This window comes from Hyperolius riggenbachi, chromosome 3, assembly GCF_040937935.1.
Source record: "Hyperolius riggenbachi isolate aHypRig1 chromosome 3, aHypRig1.pri, whole genome shotgun sequence".
NCBI lineage: Eukaryota > Metazoa > Chordata > Amphibia > Anura > Hyperoliidae > Hyperolius > Hyperolius riggenbachi.
Genome location: NC_090648.1, coordinates 222530771 through 222552590, shown reverse-complemented (window position 1 = coordinate 222552590; position 21820 = coordinate 222530771). Strand labels below are relative to the sequence as shown.

The window sequence follows — 21820 nt, the reverse complement described above, 5'->3', positions numbered from 1 at the left end:
GGGGGTCGGGGGAAAATGAGTTGAACTTACCCGGGGCTTCTAATGGTCCCCCGCAGACATCCTGTACCCGCGCAGCCGCTCACCGATGCTCCAGCCCCGCCTCCGGTTCACTTCTGGAATTTCAGACTTTAAAGTCTGAAAACCACTGCGCCTGCGCAGCTGCATCCTCGCTCCCGCTGATGTCACCAGGAGTGTATTGCACAAGTCCAGTATGGTCTTTGGTCTGCGCAGTATGCTCCTGGTGCCATCAGCGGGAGCGAGGACACGGCAATGCAGGCGCAGTGGTTTTCTGACTTTAAAGTCAGAAATTCCAGAAGTGAACTGGAGGTGGGGCCGGAGCATCGGTGAGTCACTGCGCGGGCACAGGGTGTCTGCGGGGGACCATTAGAAGCCCCGGGTAACTTCAACTCATTTTCCCCCGACCCCCCTACAGTATCCCTTTAAGGACCGGCCACTTTTTTTCCATTCAGACCACTGCAGCTTTCACGGTTTATTGCTCGCTCATACAACCTACCACCTAAATGAATTTTCGCTCCTTTTCTTGTCACTAATAAAGCTTTCTTTTGGTGCTATTTGATTGCTGCTGCGATTTTTACTTTTTATTATATTCATCAAAAAAGACATGAATTTTGGCAAAAAAATGATTTTTTTAACTTTCTGTGCTGACATTTTTCAAATAAAGTAAAATTTCTGTATACATGCAGCACGAAAAATGTGGACAAACATGTTTTTGATTAAAAAAAAACCCATTCAGCCTATATTTATTGGTTTGGGTAAAAGCAGGCCCGGCCCTAGACTTTTTGCCGCCTGAGGCAATTTTCAAAGAGATCGCCGCCCCCCCCCCCCAAGCCGTTCTTGTGGGGGGCCGCCCGAGCTGGAGGGGATAGCGGGCAGGAAGGGGGTATTGGGCCTAGCGGCGGGGAGGGGGGTTGGACCCCCCCTCCCTCGCCTGGGTCCCCCGTCCTCCGCTCCCCTCCAGCTTTAAAAAGGTCCGTGCTGTGGCTGCAGCTATTCGTAAGAGGCAACGGGCGGGGATTACTCACCTCTTCCTCGTTCCAGGCCAGCGTGCGCTCCACTGACGTCACTTCCTGCGGCGTAGCAGGAAGTGACGTCAGTGGAGCGCACGCTGACCTGGAACGAGGAAGAGGTGAGTAATCCCCGCCCGTTGCCTCTTACGAATAGCTGAAGCCACAGCACGGACCTTTTTAAAGCTGGAGGGGAGCGGAGGACGGGTGACCCAGGCGAGGGAGGGGGGGTCCGACCCCCCTCCCCGCCGCTAGGTCCAATACCCCCTTCCTGCCCGCTATCCCCTCCAGCTCGGGCGGCCCCCCACACACATGGACGGGCGGGTGCCACCCCCCCAGAAGTGCCGCCTGAGGCAAAAGTTTCACCCCGCCTCATGGGCGGGCCGGCCCTGGGTAAAAGTTATAGCGTTTACAAACTATGGTGCAAAAAGTGAATTTTCCCATTTTCAAGCATCTATGACTTTTCTGACCACCTGACATGTTTCATGAGGGGCTAGAATTCCAGGATAGTATAAATACCCCCCAAATTACCCCATTTTGGAAAGAAGACATCCCAAAGTATTCACTGAGAGGCATAGTGAGTTCATAGAAGATATTAATTTTTGTCACAAGTAAGCGGAAAATGACACTTTGTGACAAAAAAAAAAAAAAAAAGTTTCCATTTCTTCTAACTTGCGACAAAAAAAAAATGAAATCTGCCACGGACTCACCATGCCCCTCTCTGAATACCTTGAAGTGTCTACTTTCCAAAATGGGGTCATTTGTGGGGTGTGTTTACTGTCCTCGCATTTTGGGGGGTGCTAATTTGTAAGCACCCCTGTAAAGCCTAAAGGTGCTCATTGGACTTTGGGCCCCTTAGCGCAGTGAGGCTGCGAAAAAGTGCCACACATGTGGTATTGCCATACTCAGGAGAAGTAGTATAATGTGTTTTTGGGTGTATTTTTACACATACCGATGCTGGGTGGGAGAAATATCTCTGTAAATGACAATTTTTTTATTTTTTTTACACACAATTGTCCATTTACAGAGGTCTTTCTCCCACTCTGCATGGGTATGTGTAAAAATACACCCCAAAACACATTATACTACTTCTCCTGAGTACGGCGATACCACGTGTGGCACTTTTTTGCACCCTAACTGCGCTAAGGGGCCCAAAGTCCAATGAGTACCTTTAGGATTTCACAGGTCATTTTGAGAAATTTCGTTTCAAGACTACTCCTCACGGTTTAGGGCCCCTAAAATGCTAGAACAGTATAGGAACCCCACAAATGACCCCATTTTAGAAAGAAGACACCCAAAGGTATTCCGTTAGTAGTACGGTGAGTTCATAGAAGATTTTATTTTTTGTCACAAGTTAGCGGAAAATGACACTTTGTGAAAAAAACCAATAAAAATCAATTTCCGCTAACTTGTGACAAAAAATAAAATCTTCTATGAACTCACCGTACTACTAACAGAATACCTTGGGGTGTCTTCTTTCTAAAATGCAGTCATTTGTGGGGTTCCTATACTGTCCTGGCATTTTAGGGGCCCTAAACCGTGAGACGTACTCTTAAAACAAAATTTCTCAAAATGACCTGTGAAATCCTAAAGGTACTCATTGGACTTTGGGCCCCTTAGCGCAGTTAGGGTGCAAAAAAGTGCCACACATGTGGTATCGCCGTACTCGGAAGAAGTAGTACAATGTGTTTTGGGGTGTATTTTTACACATACCCATGCTGGATGGGAGAAATAACTCTGTAAATGGACAATTGTGTGTAAAAAAAATCAAGATTGTCATTTACAGAGGTATTTCTCCCACCCAGCATGGGCATGTGTAAAAATACACCCCAAAACACATTATACTAATTCTCCTGAGTACGGCGATACCACATGTGTGACACTTTTTTGCAGCCTAGGTGCGCTAAGGGGCCCAACGTCCTAATCACAGGTCATTTTGAGGCATTTGTTTTCTAGACTACTCCTCACGGTTTAGGGCCCCTAAAATGCCAGGGCAGTATAGGAACCCCACAAGTGACCCCATTTTAGAAAGAAGACACCCCAAGGTATTCCGTTAGGTGTATGGCGAGTTCATAGAAGATTTTATTTTTTGTCACAAGTTAGTGAAAAATGACACTTTGTGAAAAAAAAACAAAAATCAATTTCCGCTAACTTTTGACAAAAAATAAAATCTTCTATGAACGCGTCATACACCTAACAGAATACATTGGGGTGTCTTTTTTCTAAAATGGGGTCAGTTTGTGGGGTTCCTATACCGCCCTGGCATTTTACGGACCCAAAACCGTGAGTAGTCTGGAAACCAAATGTCTCAAAATGACCTGTGAAATCCTAAAGGTACTCATTGGACTTTGGGCCCCTTAGCGCAGTTAGGGTGCAAAAAAGTGCCACACATGTGGTATCGCCGTACTCGGAAGAAGTAGTACAATGTGTTTTGGGGTGTATTTTTACACATACCCATGCTGGATGGGAGAAATAACTCTGTAAATGGACAATTGTGTGTAAAAAAATCAAGATTGTCATTTACAGAGGTATTTCTCCCACCCAGCATGGGCATGTGTAAAAATACACCCCAAAACACATTATACTACTTCTCCTGAGTACGGCGATACCACATGATTGGCACTTTTTTGCAGCCTAACTGCGCTAAGGGGCCCAAAGTCCAATGAGTACCTTTAGGATTTCACAGGTCATTTTTGTTTCAAGACTACTCCTCACGGTTTAGGGCCCCTAAAATGCCAGGGCAGTATAGGAACCCCACTAATGACCCCATTTTAGAAAGAAGACACCCCAAGGTATTCCGTTAGGAGTATGGTGAATTCATAGAAGTTTTTATTTTTTTGTCACAAGTTAGCGGAAATTGATTTTAATTGTTTTTTTTCACAAAGTGTCATTTTCCGCTAACTTGTGACAAAAAATAAAATCTTCTATGAACTCACCATACTCCTAACGGAATATGTTTGGGTGTCTTCTTTCTAGAATGGGGTCATTTGTGGGGTTCCTATACTGCCCTGGCATTTTAGGGGCCCTAAACCGTGAGGAGTAGTCTTGAAACCAAATGTCGCAAAATGACCTGTGAAATCCTAAAGGTACTCATTGGACTTTAGGCCCCTTAGCGTACTTAGGGTGTAAAAGAGTGCCACATATGTGGGACCGCCGTACTCAGGAAAAGTAGTATAATGTGTTTTGGGGTGTATTTTTACACATACCCATGCTGGATGGGAGAAATATCTCTGTAAATGACAATTGTTTGATTTTTTTTTACACACAATTGTCCATTTACAGAGAGATTTCTCCCACCCAGCATGGGTATGTGTAAAAATACACCCCAGAACACATTATACTAATTCTCCTGAGTACGGCGATACCACATGTGTGACACTTTTTTGCAGCCTAGGTGCGCTAAGGGGCCCAACGTCCTAATCACAGGTCATTTTGAGGCATTTGTTTTCTAGACTACTCCTCACGGTTTAGGGCCCCTAAAATGCCAGGGCAGTATAGGAACCCCACAAGTGACCCCATTTTAGAAAGAAGACACCCCAAGGTATTCCGTTAGGTGTATGGCGAGTTCATAGAAGATTTTATTTTTTGTCACAAGTTAGTGAAAAATGACACTTTGTGAAAAAAAAACAAAAATCAATTTCCGCTAACTTTTGACAAAAAATAAAATCTTCTATGAACGCGTCATACACCTAACAGAATACATTGGGGTGTCTTTTTTCTAAAATGGGGTCAGTTTGTGGGGTTCCTATACCGCCCTGGCATTTTACGGACCCAAAACCGTGAGTAGTCTGGAAACCAAATGTCTCAAAATGACTGTTCAGGGGTATAAGCATCTGAAAATTTTGATGACAGGTGGTCTATGAGGGGGCGAATTTTGTGGAACCGGTCATAAGCAGGGTGGCCTTTTAGATGACAGGTTGTATTGGGCCTGATCTGATGGATAGGAGTGCTAGGGGGTGACATGAGGTGATTGATGGGTGTCTCAGGGGGTGGTTAGAGGGGAAAATAGATGCAATCAATGCACTGGGGAGGTGATCGGAAGGGGGTCTGAGGGGGATCTGAGAGTTTGGCCGATTGATCAGGAGCCCACACGGGGCAAATTAGGGCCTGATCTGATGGGTAGGTGTATTAGGGGGTGACAGGAGGTGATTGATGGGTTTCTCAAGGTGTGATTAACGGGGGGAATAGATGCAAGCAATGCACTGGCGAGGTGATCAGGGCTGGGGTCTGAGGGCGTTCTGAGGGTATGGGCGGGTGATTGAGTGCCCTAGGGGCAGATAGAGGTCTAATCTGATGGGTAGCAGTGACAGGGGGTGATTGATGGGTAATTAGTGGGTGTTTGGAGGAGAGAACAGATGTAAACACTGCACTTGGGAGGTGATCTGATGTCGGATCTGCGGGCGATCTATTGGTGTGGGTGGGTGATCAGATTGCCCGCAAGGGGCAGGTTAGGGGCTGATTGATGGGTGGCAGTGACAGGGGGTGATTGATGGGTGGCAGTGACAGGGGGTGATTGATGGGTGATCAGTGGGTTATTACAGGGAAGGACAGATGTAAATAATACCCTGGCGAATTGATAAGGGGGGGTCTGAGGGCAATCTGAGCGTGTAGGCGGGTGATTGGGTGCCCCCAAGGGGCAGATTAGGGTCTGATCTGATGGGTAACAGTGACAGGTGGTGATAGGGGGTGATTAATGGGTGATTGATGGGTAATTAGTGGGTGTTTAGAGGAGAGAATAGATGTAAACACTGCGCTTGGGTGGTGATCTGATGTCGGATCTGCGGGCGATCTATTGGTGTGGGTGGGTGATCAGATTGCCCGCAAGGGGCAGGTTAGGGGCTGATTGATGGGTGGCAGTGACAGGGGGTGATTGATGGGTGGCAGTGACAGGGGGTGATTGATGGGTGATTGACAGGTGATCAGTGGGGTATTACAGGGAAGGACAGATGTAAATAATGCCCTGGCGAATTGATAAGGGGGGGTCTGAGGGCAATCTGAGCGTGTAGGCGGGTGATTGGGTGCCCGCAAGGGGCAGATTAGGGTCTGATCTGATGGGTAACAGTGACAGGTGGTGATAGGGGGTGATTGATGGGTAATTAGTGGGTGTTTAGAGGAGAGAATAAATGTAAACACTGCGCTTGGGTGGTGATCTGATGTCGGATCTGCGGGCGATCTATTGGTGTGGGTGGGTGATCAGATTGCCCGCAAGGGGCAGGTTAGGGGCTGATTGATGGGTGGCACTAGTGACAGGGGGTGATTGATGGGTGATTGACAGGTGATGGACAGGTGATCAGGGGGGATAGATGCATACAGTACACGGGGGGGGGGGTGGTCTGGGGAGAATCTGAGGGGTGGGGGGGTGATCAGGAGGGGGCAGGGGGCAGGGGGGGGGTAAAAAAAATAGCGTTGACAGATAGTGACAGGGAGTGATTGATAGGTGATTAGGGGGGTGATTGGGTGCAAACAGGGGTCTGGGGGGTGGGCAGGGGGGGTCTGAGGGGTGCTGTGGGCGATCTGGGGCAGGGGGGGAGAAATCAGTGTGCTTGGGTGCGACATAGGGTGGCTGCAGCCTGCCCTGGTGGTCCCTCGGACACTGGGACCACCAGGGCAGGAGGCAGCCTGTATAATACACTTTGTAAACATTACAAAGTGTATTATACACTTTGTATGTGGCGATCGTTGGGTTAACATCCCGCCGGCGCTTCCGTATGGCCGGCGGGATGTTGCGGTGGGTGAGCGGAGACAGGCGCCGGCGGAGGATCTCGTCACGGATGACGCGATCGCTCCGCCCATGCCCCTACAAGGACCGCCGCCATTTGTCAATACGGCGGTCCTTGCGGAGTCCACTTCCCGGCCGCCAATTGTCAATACGGCGGTCGGGAAGTGTTTAAAGTTATGCACCATGTATCATATTACCTCTACTGTGTGCGTTACACCTTATGGGCTGAAAAAAATTAATGCAGTTTAGTGTATCATCCCCATGTCACAAAGCTCACATCATCTCAAACTGGTTTCTTGAACATGAGAATGAGTTCACTGTACTCCAATGGTCTCCATAGTCAACAGATCTTTATCCAATAAATCAACTTTGGGATGTGTTGGCAATGAGCGCCATGGAAGTTAGCATCAGATGTGCAGCCAACAATTCTGCATCAAATGTGTGATCTCACGGTTATAAGGACCAAAATCTTTGAGGAATGTTTCCAACACTTTGATGAATCTATGCCACAAAGAACTAAGGAAGTTCTGAAGCCAAAAATGGGGTCCAAAAAGTGACTGTATGTATACTGTATAGTGATCAACCACAACATTAAAAACACAACTGATCACAGCTTGACAGACCAGTCGGTGTGCCCATGCCGACTCATGTCCACTGCCAGAAGTGTCTACAATGGGCACATAAGTGTCAGAACTGTACCATAAAGCAATGGCAGAAGGTGGCTTGGTCTTATGAATCACTTTGGGTTTGAAATTCCCTAGATCTAATTCCAATCAAGCATTGCCTAAAAGTTTTCATGACTTTTGGAATACCGTATATAACCTAACAAGTCATAGCTGCATTAGTGACTCGAGGTACCTAGACAAGTTTAGGCAAATGATTTTAATGTTTTGGTCGACCAGTGTAAAAATATTTATAACAAATCTTAGGCCGGTTCACACTTGCTTAAAAAATGTTCGGGAGTTTTTTAAGCTCTGCTTAAATGCAGAAATATAAAAAAGAGGATACACTTCCAGTTGTTAAAAAACACTGATCTGCTTGCTACGGAACGGGAGATGGAATGCAGAGCCCCAACTTGGCACAGATCCCGGATCGGACAGGAAAATGTGTCCAATGAAAGCCTATGAGAATGGACACTGTCCGTTCTCACTAGGCTAGTTGCCGCATCTGCGTTACCCATTTCGATCGATGTCTTGACGTGATACACACTTGTCCTGCCTCCCATTGCCGCTGCTTGGACCCTCGTTGGCTGGTATAAGCATGGGAATCTCCATTGGGCTGCGAAAGACCAATGAGAATCCTCAGCAACAGGGAGAATTCTCATTGGTTCATGTTGGACCAATGAAAATGTCCCTGTTGCTAGGGAGAATTGGCTTGCTGCAGCCTATGGAGAGCGCCATGCTTCTGCTGGCCTCTGGACTGTTTAGATAGGACCAAGCATCGGCCGTGGGACAGGTGAGCAGCGTAGCGTACGGGTGGGCGTAATCGATGCAGGGGCAGACGGGTGGACGCAGAACGGTCGCAGTGCGGATGTGGAAAGGACGGGTTAATTGTGGTATGCGGTTGTAAAACGGACAGAATGTATCAGCCTCATGGATGCACTTACTGTTTCCATTCTGCATCTGCTCAAGTGTGAACTATGGAATCACGTACAATCTGCCCTTGTTTGTTAAATGTTTATTGTACTGTACCACATAAGATGTTGAAACTTTATAAACTAATAACAATAATGAAAATAATAAATGCTGAAAATATTACATTTATGGAATGCAGTAGAGCATGTTTGACTCGTACTTTTACAGCCTGAATCATGGTGGGCAAAGAATAATGGAAATTTAATGTAAAGTCAAATATTTACATTGCCAGATCTGCCAGCATACGTTAATATTATGAGTAAAAGAAGAGATTACAAAATGTGAGGGTACCAAACCAAACAGGTACTGAGCTATTATCTCTGAAAAATAACACACTGCTCCAGCCATGTTGGAAAGAAAGGGACAGATTGGTTTGCTTTAAATTTGTCTGGAGGTGAGTTGTACATTTTTTTTTCACTTTTTATTGTTGCTGTTTTTTATATAGCTTTAAACTTTTGCAGTATATATATATATATATATATATATATATATATATATATATATATATATATACGCACACCCTAGAGTTGCACAAGATTGCGGGGCTACAGAAAGACGCAATGATGCTACAAATTACACAGAGAACATCCTGTGATGGACTGTAATGCAGGATATTGGCAGTAAAGAGGGTAATTAGCTTTACATAAAACTTTATGTAGGAGAAAGAAGCGGGTTTCCAGCAACAACAAAATCAACTCATAGAAGATGCACAATCTTTTTATGGCCACTGTTCTTTTCAGCAGTACTTTCGTGACCATTATCGAGACACTCTGCCTTAACACTTTTATTGGCTTGTCTGGAAACAGAGTTGTGCTGCAATTTTGATGTAAAAAAAAACAAAAATAGATAACAGACTATCTGACTAAATAAAACTACATATACCAATTTTTTTCAGAATTTCTTCAGACTACATTGAAGGATAGAAGAAAGCCTGGTTAAGCTTATCACACTGAAAATAAGCATATCCATCTTAAAGTGCCCACTAATAATCCAATCTTTTTTGTCCAATCTTACCATTTCTATGTAATATAACAGAATACCCAAGCATCTCATGGTGACCCCAAACCACTAGTAAAGTATAGGGAACTAAAAGGGACCGAAAAGCCCTTTCACTAAAAAGCAACATTCAGTGTAATTTTCCATCATAAAAGAGAAGGTAATTGCAATAATTCTGCTTTAAAGGGACTCTGGGCAGTAAATAAAAACAAAATCTGAACTTACCTGGGCCTTTCTCCAGCCCACCGTAGGTCAGGAGGTCCCTCGGCATCCTTCTGGCTCCTCTCCCAGGCCCTGCTCCGAAATGGCTCCCGGCAACACCGGGACCGAGTGTCGGGTTCCCTCTTCCGGAAAGATGACGTCAGTCGTCACCACGGCGGCCGCCTCGGGTCATCACGGCGGCCGGCGTGACAGTACTGCGCATGCGTGGTGCCGTGGTGACGACTGACGTCATCTTTCCGGAAGAGGGAGCCCGACACTTAATCCCGGTGTCGCCGGTAGCCATTTCTGAGCAGGGCCTGGGAGAGGAGCCAGAAGGACGCCGAGGGACCTCCCGACCTACGATGGACTGGCAAAAGCCCCAGGAAAGTTCCTATTTTGTTTTTATTCACTGGTCAGAGTCCCTTTAAAGAGGAACTCCAGTAAAAATAATGTAATAAAAAAGTGCTTCATTTTTACAATAATTATGTATAAATGATTTAGTCAATGTTTGCCCAATGTAAAATCTTTCCTCTCCCTGATTTACATTCCGACATTTATCACATGGTGACATTTTTACTGCTGGCAGGTGATGTCAGATGCTTCTTGCTTTTTTGGCAGTTGGAAACAGCTGTAAACAGCTATTTCCCACGATGCAACTAGGTTCACAGACAGGAAACTGCCATGACCATGGTCCTCACAGTTTCCTGTGGGAGGGGTTTCACAACAACATCAGCCATACAGCACCCCATGATGATTCATTTTGTGAAAAGGAATAGATTTCTCATGTAAAAGGGGGTATCAGCTACTGATTGGGATGAAGTTCAATTCTTGGTCATGGTTTCTCTTTAAATAAGCTACTGTGGTTTACCACAATGCATCACTACTAATATGCAAATTACCTCTTTATGCTCCTGAAGCTAGGCTTGAATTGAGAACCATTGGTGTATAGCAAGCCTATAGCTTATAAAGTTTACAGAGCCACATCAACCCAACATGCAGACAGCTTGTTTCAGACTTTTGGTCATCAGTGCATGGCAGGGATTGATATGGCTCTATGGGATACAGCTTGGACTAGTACAACAGAATACCCAAGTAACTCGGGGTGACCCAAAATCACAAGGAAAGTATAGGAGACTCATGGTGGCCATACATGGTACAATTTTTTCATCCAATCTTACCATTTCTATGTTATAGAAGGTAACTGCCTAAATGATCCTTTCAATATATTCACTTAATTTACCCTTATACTACATAGAAATGGTAAGATTGGATGAAAAAAATGGTACCATTTATGGCCACCATCAAAGAGATCAAAAAGCCCTCCTACTAAAAAGCTCTAAGGGACTGCCTGAAGTATCCATTCAATATATTCCCTCAGTTTACACTTCTACTGCCTACATTTGGTAAGATTGGACAAAAAAAAGATAGGATCACTAGTGGCCACCACAAAAGTTGAACCAATTAATTCTATTTTTCCTTTGTTTTGTTTTTCAGTAGACAATAGAGGAATATAAATCGTAAATGTATAAAAAAAATCAATGTGGATTAGTTAGTTCTGATGTGACAAATTGGGGTTGACCCACTAAACCCAATAACATTACCATGTGCACATGGCAGTATTTATGCAAGTTATGTAGAGCTTATTGACCATAGTACAGAACTCTTATGTACACAACAAGCACATTGCTAGTATAATGCGTTTTTCTGTAACTTGATAGAGGTAAGGCACGTGTTGTGTACATAAAGTGAGTTGTGCTATGTGTGCAACATGCACGGTACTTGCATACATCTTGGTAAAACTGACATGTGCTCTATGCGCACTACAATGTTACTGATGGTCAGTGAACCCACCCAGTGTTACTGGGTGCAGGTAATCTATGCTGCTCTCCGAAGACGATCCTGACTGTGACACAGAAAAGGATTAAGTTTAAATTAGGACCTAGGCAAAATAGCACTTATTGCACTTAGGTAAATGTACGTATTTAAAGGCAAGTGCCTACAAAAAAAAAGTATAACGCTACAGTTAAAGCATTAAAATAAGTTTAAGATGTATGAAAACATTGATGGCTCCATACAATGCATTTTGTGGATCACCGTCAGATAAACATGCACTGTGCAGCTCTGAGCTCAGTGGTGAGCCAGGATAAATAAAGATGGCAAAAAGTGCTGATTGTAAGTGAAGATTCCTTGGGAACATTTGCAGGTATATTCACATATACATTCTCACCTCTAGCCTCTCCACTAGGAAAGGCAGTTTCCATTGCATTCTGACCCTTCCTGCAACCGTTGTCCTCCCAGCCTAATCCTGTGAATTCAGGACAGCAACCTAAGTACCATCCAGTTGAGAGGGGAGTCTTGGTCATTCAATGAAAACTAAATGTAACGATCGGTGTCTGCACGCAGAGAGAATCTGATTATTGGTGATCTGCAGTATCACCAAGAATACAGATCTATACCTGATTATGGATGATCTGCAGAATCACCAATAATACAGATATAGTGCTAACCTCTGGACACCTCTAGATATATATATGGTGAGTGTTTGGTGTAACACTATGACTTTGAGAAACCCACCTGATGAACAGGTGACCCTAAGCAGTACAGAAGATACTGCTAGGGAGAGTACAGAAACCTCCCAGCAGCCTGAGACTCTCCAAGGGGTGGAGTCAGGCTGGAGGTAGGAAGGACCAGAGAGTGAGTGACACCTGGAGGTGGATGTCACTGACTGATCTTGGAGACTATCTCTTAAGTGGAAAGAAATAGCTCTCGAGGTCAGGCAAGCCAGGTCAGCAACACACAGACAGATAAAGTACAAAGACAGAAGGCTGATTCGGTATCCAAGTCAGGTAGGGTTTGGCAACGTGATATCAGATATGCGTGGTACCGAATCAGAAAGCAGAGGGATAGTCAGGAAAGCAACCGGTCATAACAAATATCAAACAATGCCTAGTCTTGGGTGTGAGGTCCGTGGTCGCTCTCACAAGTAATCTGGCTCAGTGTGAATTCCCAGGTCCTCCTGGTTCAAACACACTGTTGGATCTGACTAAGGTCTGAGTGCTTCCACGTAGTGATCGCAATGGCAGACAACCAGCAACTGACAAGCAAGCTGTATATATAGTTGAAGGACTCTGCCGCCCCGCCCGAGCCACTCAGCAGTCCAGCAGGAATCAGCTGATCATCCTGATCAGCTGACACATCTCCTGCTGGCATAAAGGTCCTGACTTCTGGCACGCGCGTGCGTAGCTCTCCATCCAGGTGCACTAGAGATCCCAGCCGCCCCAGACATGCATTGCTGCGCGGAAACCACCGCGCTGGACGCGGAATCAGCCGCCCTGCCGCCAGTACACGCGGCGGCTTCTCCGTGTTTTCTCACAGTACCCCCCCCCAGAGGAGTGGACTCTGGACACTTCCCACCAGGCTTTCCAGGATGTGGGTCTAGAATCTTTTCGGTCTCACATTCCGATTGGTTTTTTACCATCACAGGGAGGGAGGGAGGGGAATCCACGTGCACTGCTGGCTTCAACAGAGACACATGGACTGATCTTACACCTCTCATACTGGCTGGGAGATCGACAGCATAGGTGACAAAATTAATTTTCCTGGTCACTGGGAATGGTCCTATGAATGTAGGACCCAGTTTGGGTGATGCTTGTTTCAGGGCCCCATGCCGAGAGGATACGTACACCATGTCCCCAGGGGAAAACTCCCACTCTACAGACTTTCTCTTATTAGTCTGATTTTTCTGAGTCCGGGGTTTCCTTGACACTGGTAAATGTTGTAAAGTACCCAGTGAGGTCTGACTAGATGTTTTACCCTCTATAATGTCTTGCTGGCAAGGGCCCAGATTAGGCATCCAGTCCTCCACCGTCTCCGCAGGTGCCCTGACCACCTTCCGAGGTAGGCCGGTCTCAGGCTCGGAACATTTAATTAAAGCTTCGGCTTTGACCTGCACTGCCACTTCTCCGACCTGTATCTTGGTAGCACCAACCCCAACTCTCCCCAAACAATGCCGATGACAATGGGCTGACCATTTCAGTAACTGTCCTGAAGCCCAGTAAATCTGTGGGGAATGGATTTGCAACCAGGGCATAGCAAGAACAATGGTGGAGGTTGCCATGGGCATCACCAGGAACTGTAATCTCTCTTCATGTAACGCCCCTAAACAACATGACAACCAGGGGGTTTGGAAGAGAGTCTGACCACTCTGCAACGGAGAGTCATCTACTGCAGTGACTAGAATCTGCCGGTCTAATAGGACCAGGGGTATCCCCAATTTTTTTACAAAATCGTAATCTATGAGGTTTGCTGCAGAACCGGAGTCCACAACGGCTTCTGCGGAACTAGTCTGACCCTCCCATGTAATAGAGCAGGGAAGGAGCAGACGATCATTGTTTGGAGGTAACGACTGCTCGCCTCTGGTGTTGACCAACCCCAGACTGCAGCATTCTCCTGGCCCCTTAGCACCATATACAGGATCTTCTCAAAAAATTAGCATATTGTGATAAAGTTCATTATTTTCTGTAATGTACTGATAAGCATTAGACTTTCATATATTTTAGATTCATTACACACAACTGAAGTAGTTCAAGCTTTTTATTGTTTTAATATCGATGATTTTGGCATACAGCTCATGAAAACCCAAATTTCCTATCTCAAAAAATTAGCATATTGCATCAGACCAATACAAGAAAAGTGTTTTTAAAACAAAAAAAGTCAACTTTCAAATAATTATGTTCAGTTATGCACTCAATACTTGGTCGGGAATCCTTTTGCAGAAATGACTGCTTCAATGCGGCGTGGCATGGAGGCAATCAGCCTGTGGCACTGCTCAGGTGTTATGAAGGCCCAGGATGCTTCGATAGCTGCCTTAAGCTCATCCAGAGTGTTGGGTCTTGCGTCTCTCAACTTTCTCTTCACAATATCCTACAGATTCTCTATGGGGTTCAGGTCAAGAGAGTTGGCAGGCTAATTGAGCACAGTAATACCATGGTCAGTAAACCATTTACCAGTGGTTTTGGCACTGTGAGCAGGTGCCAGGTTGTGCTGGAAAATGAAATCTTCATCTCCACAAAGCTTTTCAGCAGATGGAAGCGTGAAGTGCTCCAAAATCTCCTGATAGCTAGCTGCATTGACCCTGCCCTTGATAAAACACAGTGGACCAACACCAGCAGCTGACATGGCACCCCAGACCATCACTGACTGTGGGTACTTGACACTGGACTTCAGGCATTTTGGCATTTCCCTCTCCCCAGTCTTCATCCAGACTCTTGCACCTTGATTTCCGAATGACATGTAAAAGTTGCTTTCATCCGAAAAAAGTACTTTGGACCACTGAGCAACTGTCCAGTGCTGCTTCTCTGTAGCCCAGGTCAGGTGCTTCTGCCGCAGTTTCTGGTTCAAAAGTGGGTTCATGCTTCCATCTGCTGAAAAGCTTTATGGAGATGAAGATTTCATTTTTCAGCACGACCTGGCACCTGCTCACAGTGCCAAAACCACTGGTAAATGGTTTACTGACCATGGTATTACTGTGCACAATTGGCCTGCCAACTCTCCTGCCCTGAACCCCATAGAGAATCTGTGGGATATTGTGAAGAGAACGTTGAGAGACGCAAGACCCAACACTCTGGATGAGCTTAAGGCCGCTATCGAAGCATCCTGGGCCTCCATAACACCTAAGCAGTGCCACAGGCTGATTGCCTCCATGCCACGCCGCACTGAAGCAGTCATTTCTGCAAAAGGATTCCTGACCAAGTATTGAGTGCATAACTGAACATAATTATTTGAAGGTTGACTTTTTTTCTATTTAAAAACACTTTTCTTTTATTGGTCGGTTGAAATATGCTAATTTTTTGAGATAGGAAATTTGGGTTTTCATGAGCTGTATGCCAAAATCATCAATATTAAAACAATAAAAGGCTTGAACTACTTCAGTTGTGTGTATTTGAATCTTAAATATATGAAAGTCTAATGTTTATCAGTACATTACAGAAAATAATGAACTTTATCACAATATGCTAATTTTTTTAGAAGATCCTGTAGATCGCGGTTTATTGGCCTTTTGTGACCCTTCTTCACCTGACTCAGCCCTGTATATCCGATTTGCATCGGCTCGTCAGAGGGTGATGAAGATCGAGAAGGGTTGTCTGAGATAGACCTTACAGCATTCCTACCACAAATCTGTTTCTGGTAGCGCAAACGGCGATCTATCTGCACGGCTAAAGAAATTGCCTCATCTACAGATTTGGGCTCAGGATGTCCTATCATTACGTCATGGATTGCATCTGACAATCCTGCCAAAAAACAGTCCAATAGTGCAAATGACCCCCATCTCACAGATACTGCCCATTTCCTCAGCAGCGTAACTTTTAACCGGACCCTTGCCCTGCCGCAATGTCTTGTGCTTCCGCTCAGCGCTCAGCGGTAGAAGCAATGTCCGGATTATCATAAATTATAGCCATTGCTTTAAAAAATTCCTCAACCGAGGCTAGGGCCTCATGCCCTGTCGGGTGACTATACGCCCAGGTCTGGGAATCCCCTGACAACAGTCTTAATAAACGTAATAAACGTAATTCTCTGTGCCTCGGTTCCAGACGAATTAGGCCTCAACTCAAAGTATGATAACACTCTATTTCTAAAATTCTGAAAGTCAGATCTATGTCCAGAAAACCTTTCAGGTACGGACATACGGATGTCCGTGACTAGAGGAGATCGCACTGAGTTTATAGCTGATTGAAGTTTCTGAATAGCCCCAAATAGCTGGCTAATCTGGGTCTGTTGGTTCAAAACTGCCCCGGAAAGATTGTTTACCGCGGCGGTCAGGACTTCAACATGACTATACAGTGCGTCCATTTGGTTTTGGTCTGCCGTTCTGTAATGATCGGTGTCTGAACGCAGAGAGAATCTGATTATTGGTGATCTGCAGTATCATCAAGAATACAGATCTATACCTGATTATGGATGATCTGCAGAATCACCAATAATACAGATATAGTGCTAACCTCTGGACACCTCTAGATATATATATGGTGAGTGTTTGATGTAAAAGTATGACTTTGAGCAACCCACCTGATGAACAGGTGACCCTAAGCAGTACAGAAGATACTGCTATGGAGAGTACAGAAACCTTCCAGCAGCCTGAGACTCTCCAAGGGGTGGAGTCAGGCTGGAGGTAGGAAGGACCAGAGAGTGAGTGACACCTGGAGGTGGATGTCACTGACTGATCTTGGAGACTATCTCTTAAGTGGAGAGAGATAACTCTCGAGGTCGGGCAAGCCAGGTTGGCAACACACAGACAGATAAAGTACAAAGACAGAAGGCTGATTCGGTATCCAAGTCAGGCAGGGTTTGGCAACGTGATATCAGATATGCGTGGTACCGAATCAGAAAGCAGAGGGATAGTCAGGAAAGCAACCGGTCATAACAAATATCAAACAATGCCTAGTCTTGGGTGTGAGGTCTGTGGTCTCTACACCCTGGAACTAGTCTGATGTATAACAGAATGATAATACAAGTTCCCTAGTCTTGGGTGTGAGGTCCGTGGTCTCTACACCCTGGAACTAGTCTGAAGTATAACAGAATAATAACACAAGTAATCTGGCTCAGTGTGAATTCCCAGGTCCTCCTGGTTCAAACACACTGTTGGATCTGACTAAGGTCTGAGTGCTTCCACGTAGTGATTGCAACGGCAGACAACCAGCAACTGACAAGCAAGCTGTATATATAGTTGCAGGACTCTGCCGCCCCGCCCGAAGCACTCAGCCAATCAGGAGTCCAGCAGGAATCAGCTGATCATCCTGATCAGCTGACACATCTCCTGCTGGCATAAATGTCCTGACTTCTGGCACGCGCGTGCGTAGCTCTCCATCCAGGTGCACTAGAGATCCCAGCCGCCCCAGACATGCGTTGCTGCGTGGAAACCGCCGCGCTGGACGCGGAATCAGCCGCCCTGCCGCCAGTACACGCAACGGCTTCTCCGCGTTTTCTCACACTAAACCATTAACCCTTGCCAGTAAGCGGGGTAGCAATAGGGGGTGCAGAGGTTGCGACCGCACCAGGGCCCTGGATCAGAGGGGCCCATTAGGGGCTCTCCATCCATTTTACTAGTTTTTCATTGGGGCTATGCTGGTAATAAACACCTCTATATGTGCATTGCATCTTTCTGACTCTGAATCTGTCCTTGGCAGGTTTTTAGGCTCCATATCCATAGAGTACTTGGGGCCCCATGTAAAACTCGCACTGAGGCCCCAAGCTCCTTAGCTACGCCACTGTTGCCGGCTGTGATTCTGTCTTTTCATGCAATGTCTGACATGTACTGTGTGCTACTGACAGAAATGATTTGACAGAGTTAGAAATGGAAAGGTTTTTAAAGACAGAGACAGAAGGCTTTCAGAGACAGAGGGTTCATTTGCTTTTATACTTTAAAGCAGGAAGAATTGGTAAAATGATTTTTTACTTTTTTAAATAAATTTATTTAAAAAAGTAAAAAATACAATGCAAAACTATTAAAAGAAATAAAGGAAACCTGAACAAATAAGCAAGACACAGCACAGAAAAAAAATGATTACACAAAGAAAATAATAGGTGTTGCTTAAAAAGAAACTCCGACCAGGAATTGAACTTTATCCCACTCAGTAGCTGATACCGCCTTTTACATGAGAAATCTATTCCTTTTCACAAACAGACCATCAGGGGGCGCTGTGTGACTGATAATGTGGTGAAACCCCTCCCACAAGAAACTCTGAGGACCGTGGTACTCCTGACAGTTTCCTGTCTGTGAACCTTGTTGCATTGTGGGAAATGGCTGTTTGCAAAGCATGCAGCAGCTACATCACCTGCCACCAGTAAAAATGTCACCATGTAATAAATGTCAGAATGTAAATCAGGGATTTAAAAGATTGTACAATGGGCAAACACTGACTAAATCATTTATACATAATTATTGTAAAAATGAAGCACTTTTTTATTACATTATTTTCACTGGAGTTCCTCTTTAAGCCTGGGTCTAGTTAAACAGGCCAAGTTCCCAGGTTGGTAAAGTCCAACTGTAAATTAGAGTGTCTGTCTTTCTAGAGAAGACTGTAGTAGCCCTTGGCAACAAGATGTAGAAGGTGATAGATCTGTGATATTGCCTTTTAAAGACCAGGAAACCAGATAGGGTCCCACTTTTCCAGCTGGACTGATCCAGGGGCATATAAACCTGCTTGAATACGTTTGGTTTAACACACCCAACAATTTATATACACTACCGTTTGCCAATAATTTATATACATTACCCTTTCTCCATATTTCCTTGAACCAGAAACAAAAATGCAGGTAAGGAACCATGAACCAGCTTGAGGTGAGATTCTCAGCTGGTCCAAACACTGTCATGCTAGGAGTTGATCAGAGGAAAGGAATTTTCTTGACCATGTTTAAGTCTAGAATGCTGGTTTTTAAATTAGATATTGATTTTAGCTGAAAATATTCAGCACATTATCTGTAGCCAAATATGACAAGTCAGAGAGAGGATAGATGGATGTTCTGCAAACTACGTAACACGCATTACACAGTTTGAATTTGCTGCCTTATAGACACAATATGCTTGTATAACACAGGTTATGCTATGTGCGTGTAACACAAGTTAAGCAAAGTACGTATTGTAACTTTAGTGAATATACTACATGGAAAGATAGATAGGCAGATAGAAGAATTATGTGTAATCTTTAAAATCTAGTATTTTATTGTCTGACTATTATGCTGACTTTCCCATCAGCTATTACCGTATGTAATTTTCATTCCTCAAAAAAAAAAGTTTCTCTTAATTTGATAAAATTAAACCAAAAATATGTCACAGCAAGTGTTATGTATATCCCTGGATGAGTATTTGTACCTTTTCTAATTGTAACAGTTTAAGATCAGAACACATAATGCCTAGTACACACCATACAATTTTTTGTTAGATTTTTCTGTTAGATTTTCTGTAAAGCTGGGAATACACAGGTCGATTTTGCTGCTCGATTTCGCGCCCGATAGTTTTCCGCACTCGAGTATGCAGGCAATTTTCTTATCTTCCATTTGTTTTTCTTATCTTTTCCCATTGTTCCCTATGCAAAATTGAGCGCAGAATCGATCGGGCGGAAGATCGGGCATGTCGGAAATGATCAATCAAGCCATCTAAATGGCTCAAAATCGAGTCGTGTATTCCCAGCATAAGATTTTCTGTAATTAGATTATTTTCTGTAAAGTACTGGTAGAGACTGGTCATTATCTCTGGTGCATTGTCTTATGGTTATCTCCTGCTGAGTAGAACAATGCCTAATTGCTCGGCAGATAGATGGTTAGATAGATACATTTCCAACATGTTGGAAATTATCTATCTGGCAGGTAAATCTAATGCTGGGAATACACGGGTCGCTTTTGGCGTCCGATCATTTTGCCTGCTCGATTCTCTTATCTTTCGCTCATTTTTCTTATCTTTTTTCAATTCACTTCAATGACAAATCGAGCAGTGAAACGATCAGGCGAAAGATCGGACATGTCGGAAATTATCTATCGAGCCATCTAAATGGCTCAGAATCGAGCCGTGTATTCCCAGCATAACAAAAAATCTTACAGAAAATTGTATGGTGTGTACTACTAGGCATAACAGAAGCTAGTGTAGCTGTAACTACAATGCTGCAAAGACATGGAGGAGTTGTATATAGTCTTACCATTGCTAAAAAAAATACTAAAACATGGCAAAATGTAGGATAACAATTACAATTCAAGAAACATAAAGCCAGCAAACATTTCTCCATGAGACAGACAGCTTGAGAATTCAAAGGGGTACAACATAAGCAGCTAGCAAGTGATTTAATACACAAAAATTCATCAAAAACTAACAACTTTGAAGGAGCTCTCACTTTGCTGCTTTTCAGAGGCTGTTATTATTGTGGATTTATATAGCGCTGTTAACATCTTCTGCTGTGCTTTACAGAGTATATGGTCATATCACTAATTGTCCCTCCATGCTTTTGTGTAAACCATTGCAAGCATCATATACACAAAGTGTGCTACAGAGATCAGTTGTTATAGTCCACATCCCTGAAAACAGCTGCATCTAACTGCAGAACAGAGGTATGCATACTCTCAAACATAAATGCCTTAATTACCATATGTGCCATTTTTATTGCAATCATTTTTATTAACCTATTATACAAGTGAATCAACTGCAGTTTTATGTGATGTCTTATAGTATAAAAGTAGCCACTGCTCCCATAACATGCACAAACAACACAAAGTTTTTATTTAGAAATCTACTCACGGGCTATAGGTGATATTGATAACAGGATCCATAACGTCTGAGCTGTTGTTGTTACTGCAGTAATGGTCACAAGGTGTGTCTGCAATCTGCTTCCAGCCAGTATTGTAGGACAAGGATTGCTATCAGCAGGGAACCAATGAGAACTTTACCAGAATGACTGGGAAAAGACTGGCCACATGAAAAAAAGATGAATCTTAAGTACCACTCATGTGCATTGTACTGTAGATATTGTATATGCCATCCATAAACTCACAACTAGGATGCTAACAGAATAACAGCCAGATATCAAATGAAACCGCTACAAAACACAATGGCCTCAATTCACTAATCTTTAGCAAACACTTTAGCGAACGTTTGATAATTTACCTCATGGGTAAAATCTAATTTTGAATTCACTAAGGTGTTATAGATTTATAGAATGTTGATATTTGCCTCTTTGCTTATAGTCCCCTTCCAGAGAATGAAATCATTAATCTAAATGTAGCAAATGGATATGAAATGACATTTACTTCCATACATACTTCCATACATAGCAAGTCAAAGCTGCAACTGTTCTATACCTGTGCTACATACAAAAAAAAGAGGAAACACAGCTCAGTCTGCAGAAATACCTGATGAATGGGCAGTGTGGGATCACAGGGTCACCAGACCTGGAAAATGCAGACAGGCAGAAACAAAGGTGATCCGCTACATACCCAGATAAAGTCAAAGCTTTAATTAGTTTACATGAGAAACACCATAATAAAGGAATAGCTGCATGCTAGTTCTGGTGCAGCAAAATCACCCCCAATAGTTTGAGGCTTCTCACACAGGTATTCTGCATCGGAAGCATTGAAAAGGAAGACATGGCCTGACAAAAAGAACTCCAACTGGAGATATTGGGTTGGGTGTATTTGCAGTATGAACTGGAGGTTATTTGCTGCCTTGTGAAACAAATATTGCATGGGAAAAATGGGAATTTGGG

General features: G+C 44.2%; 1 protein-coding gene across 1 annotated transcript in view; it reads right to left on the bottom strand.

Moving 5' to 3' along the window:
* The window catches only part of LOC137561320 (stimulated by retinoic acid gene 6 protein-like), an 87536-nt gene extending 66620 nt beyond the window's left edge, over window positions 1–20916 (bottom strand). Inside the window, exon 1 of the mRNA XM_068272598.1 lies at window positions 20857–20916. Within this exon, the coding sequence (XP_068128699.1) occupies window positions 20857–20888 (32 nt within the window). The 5' untranslated portion in view covers window positions 20889–20916. The remainder of the gene's footprint in view (window positions 1–20856) is intronic.
* Between the last annotated feature and the right edge of the window lie 904 nt (window positions 20917–21820).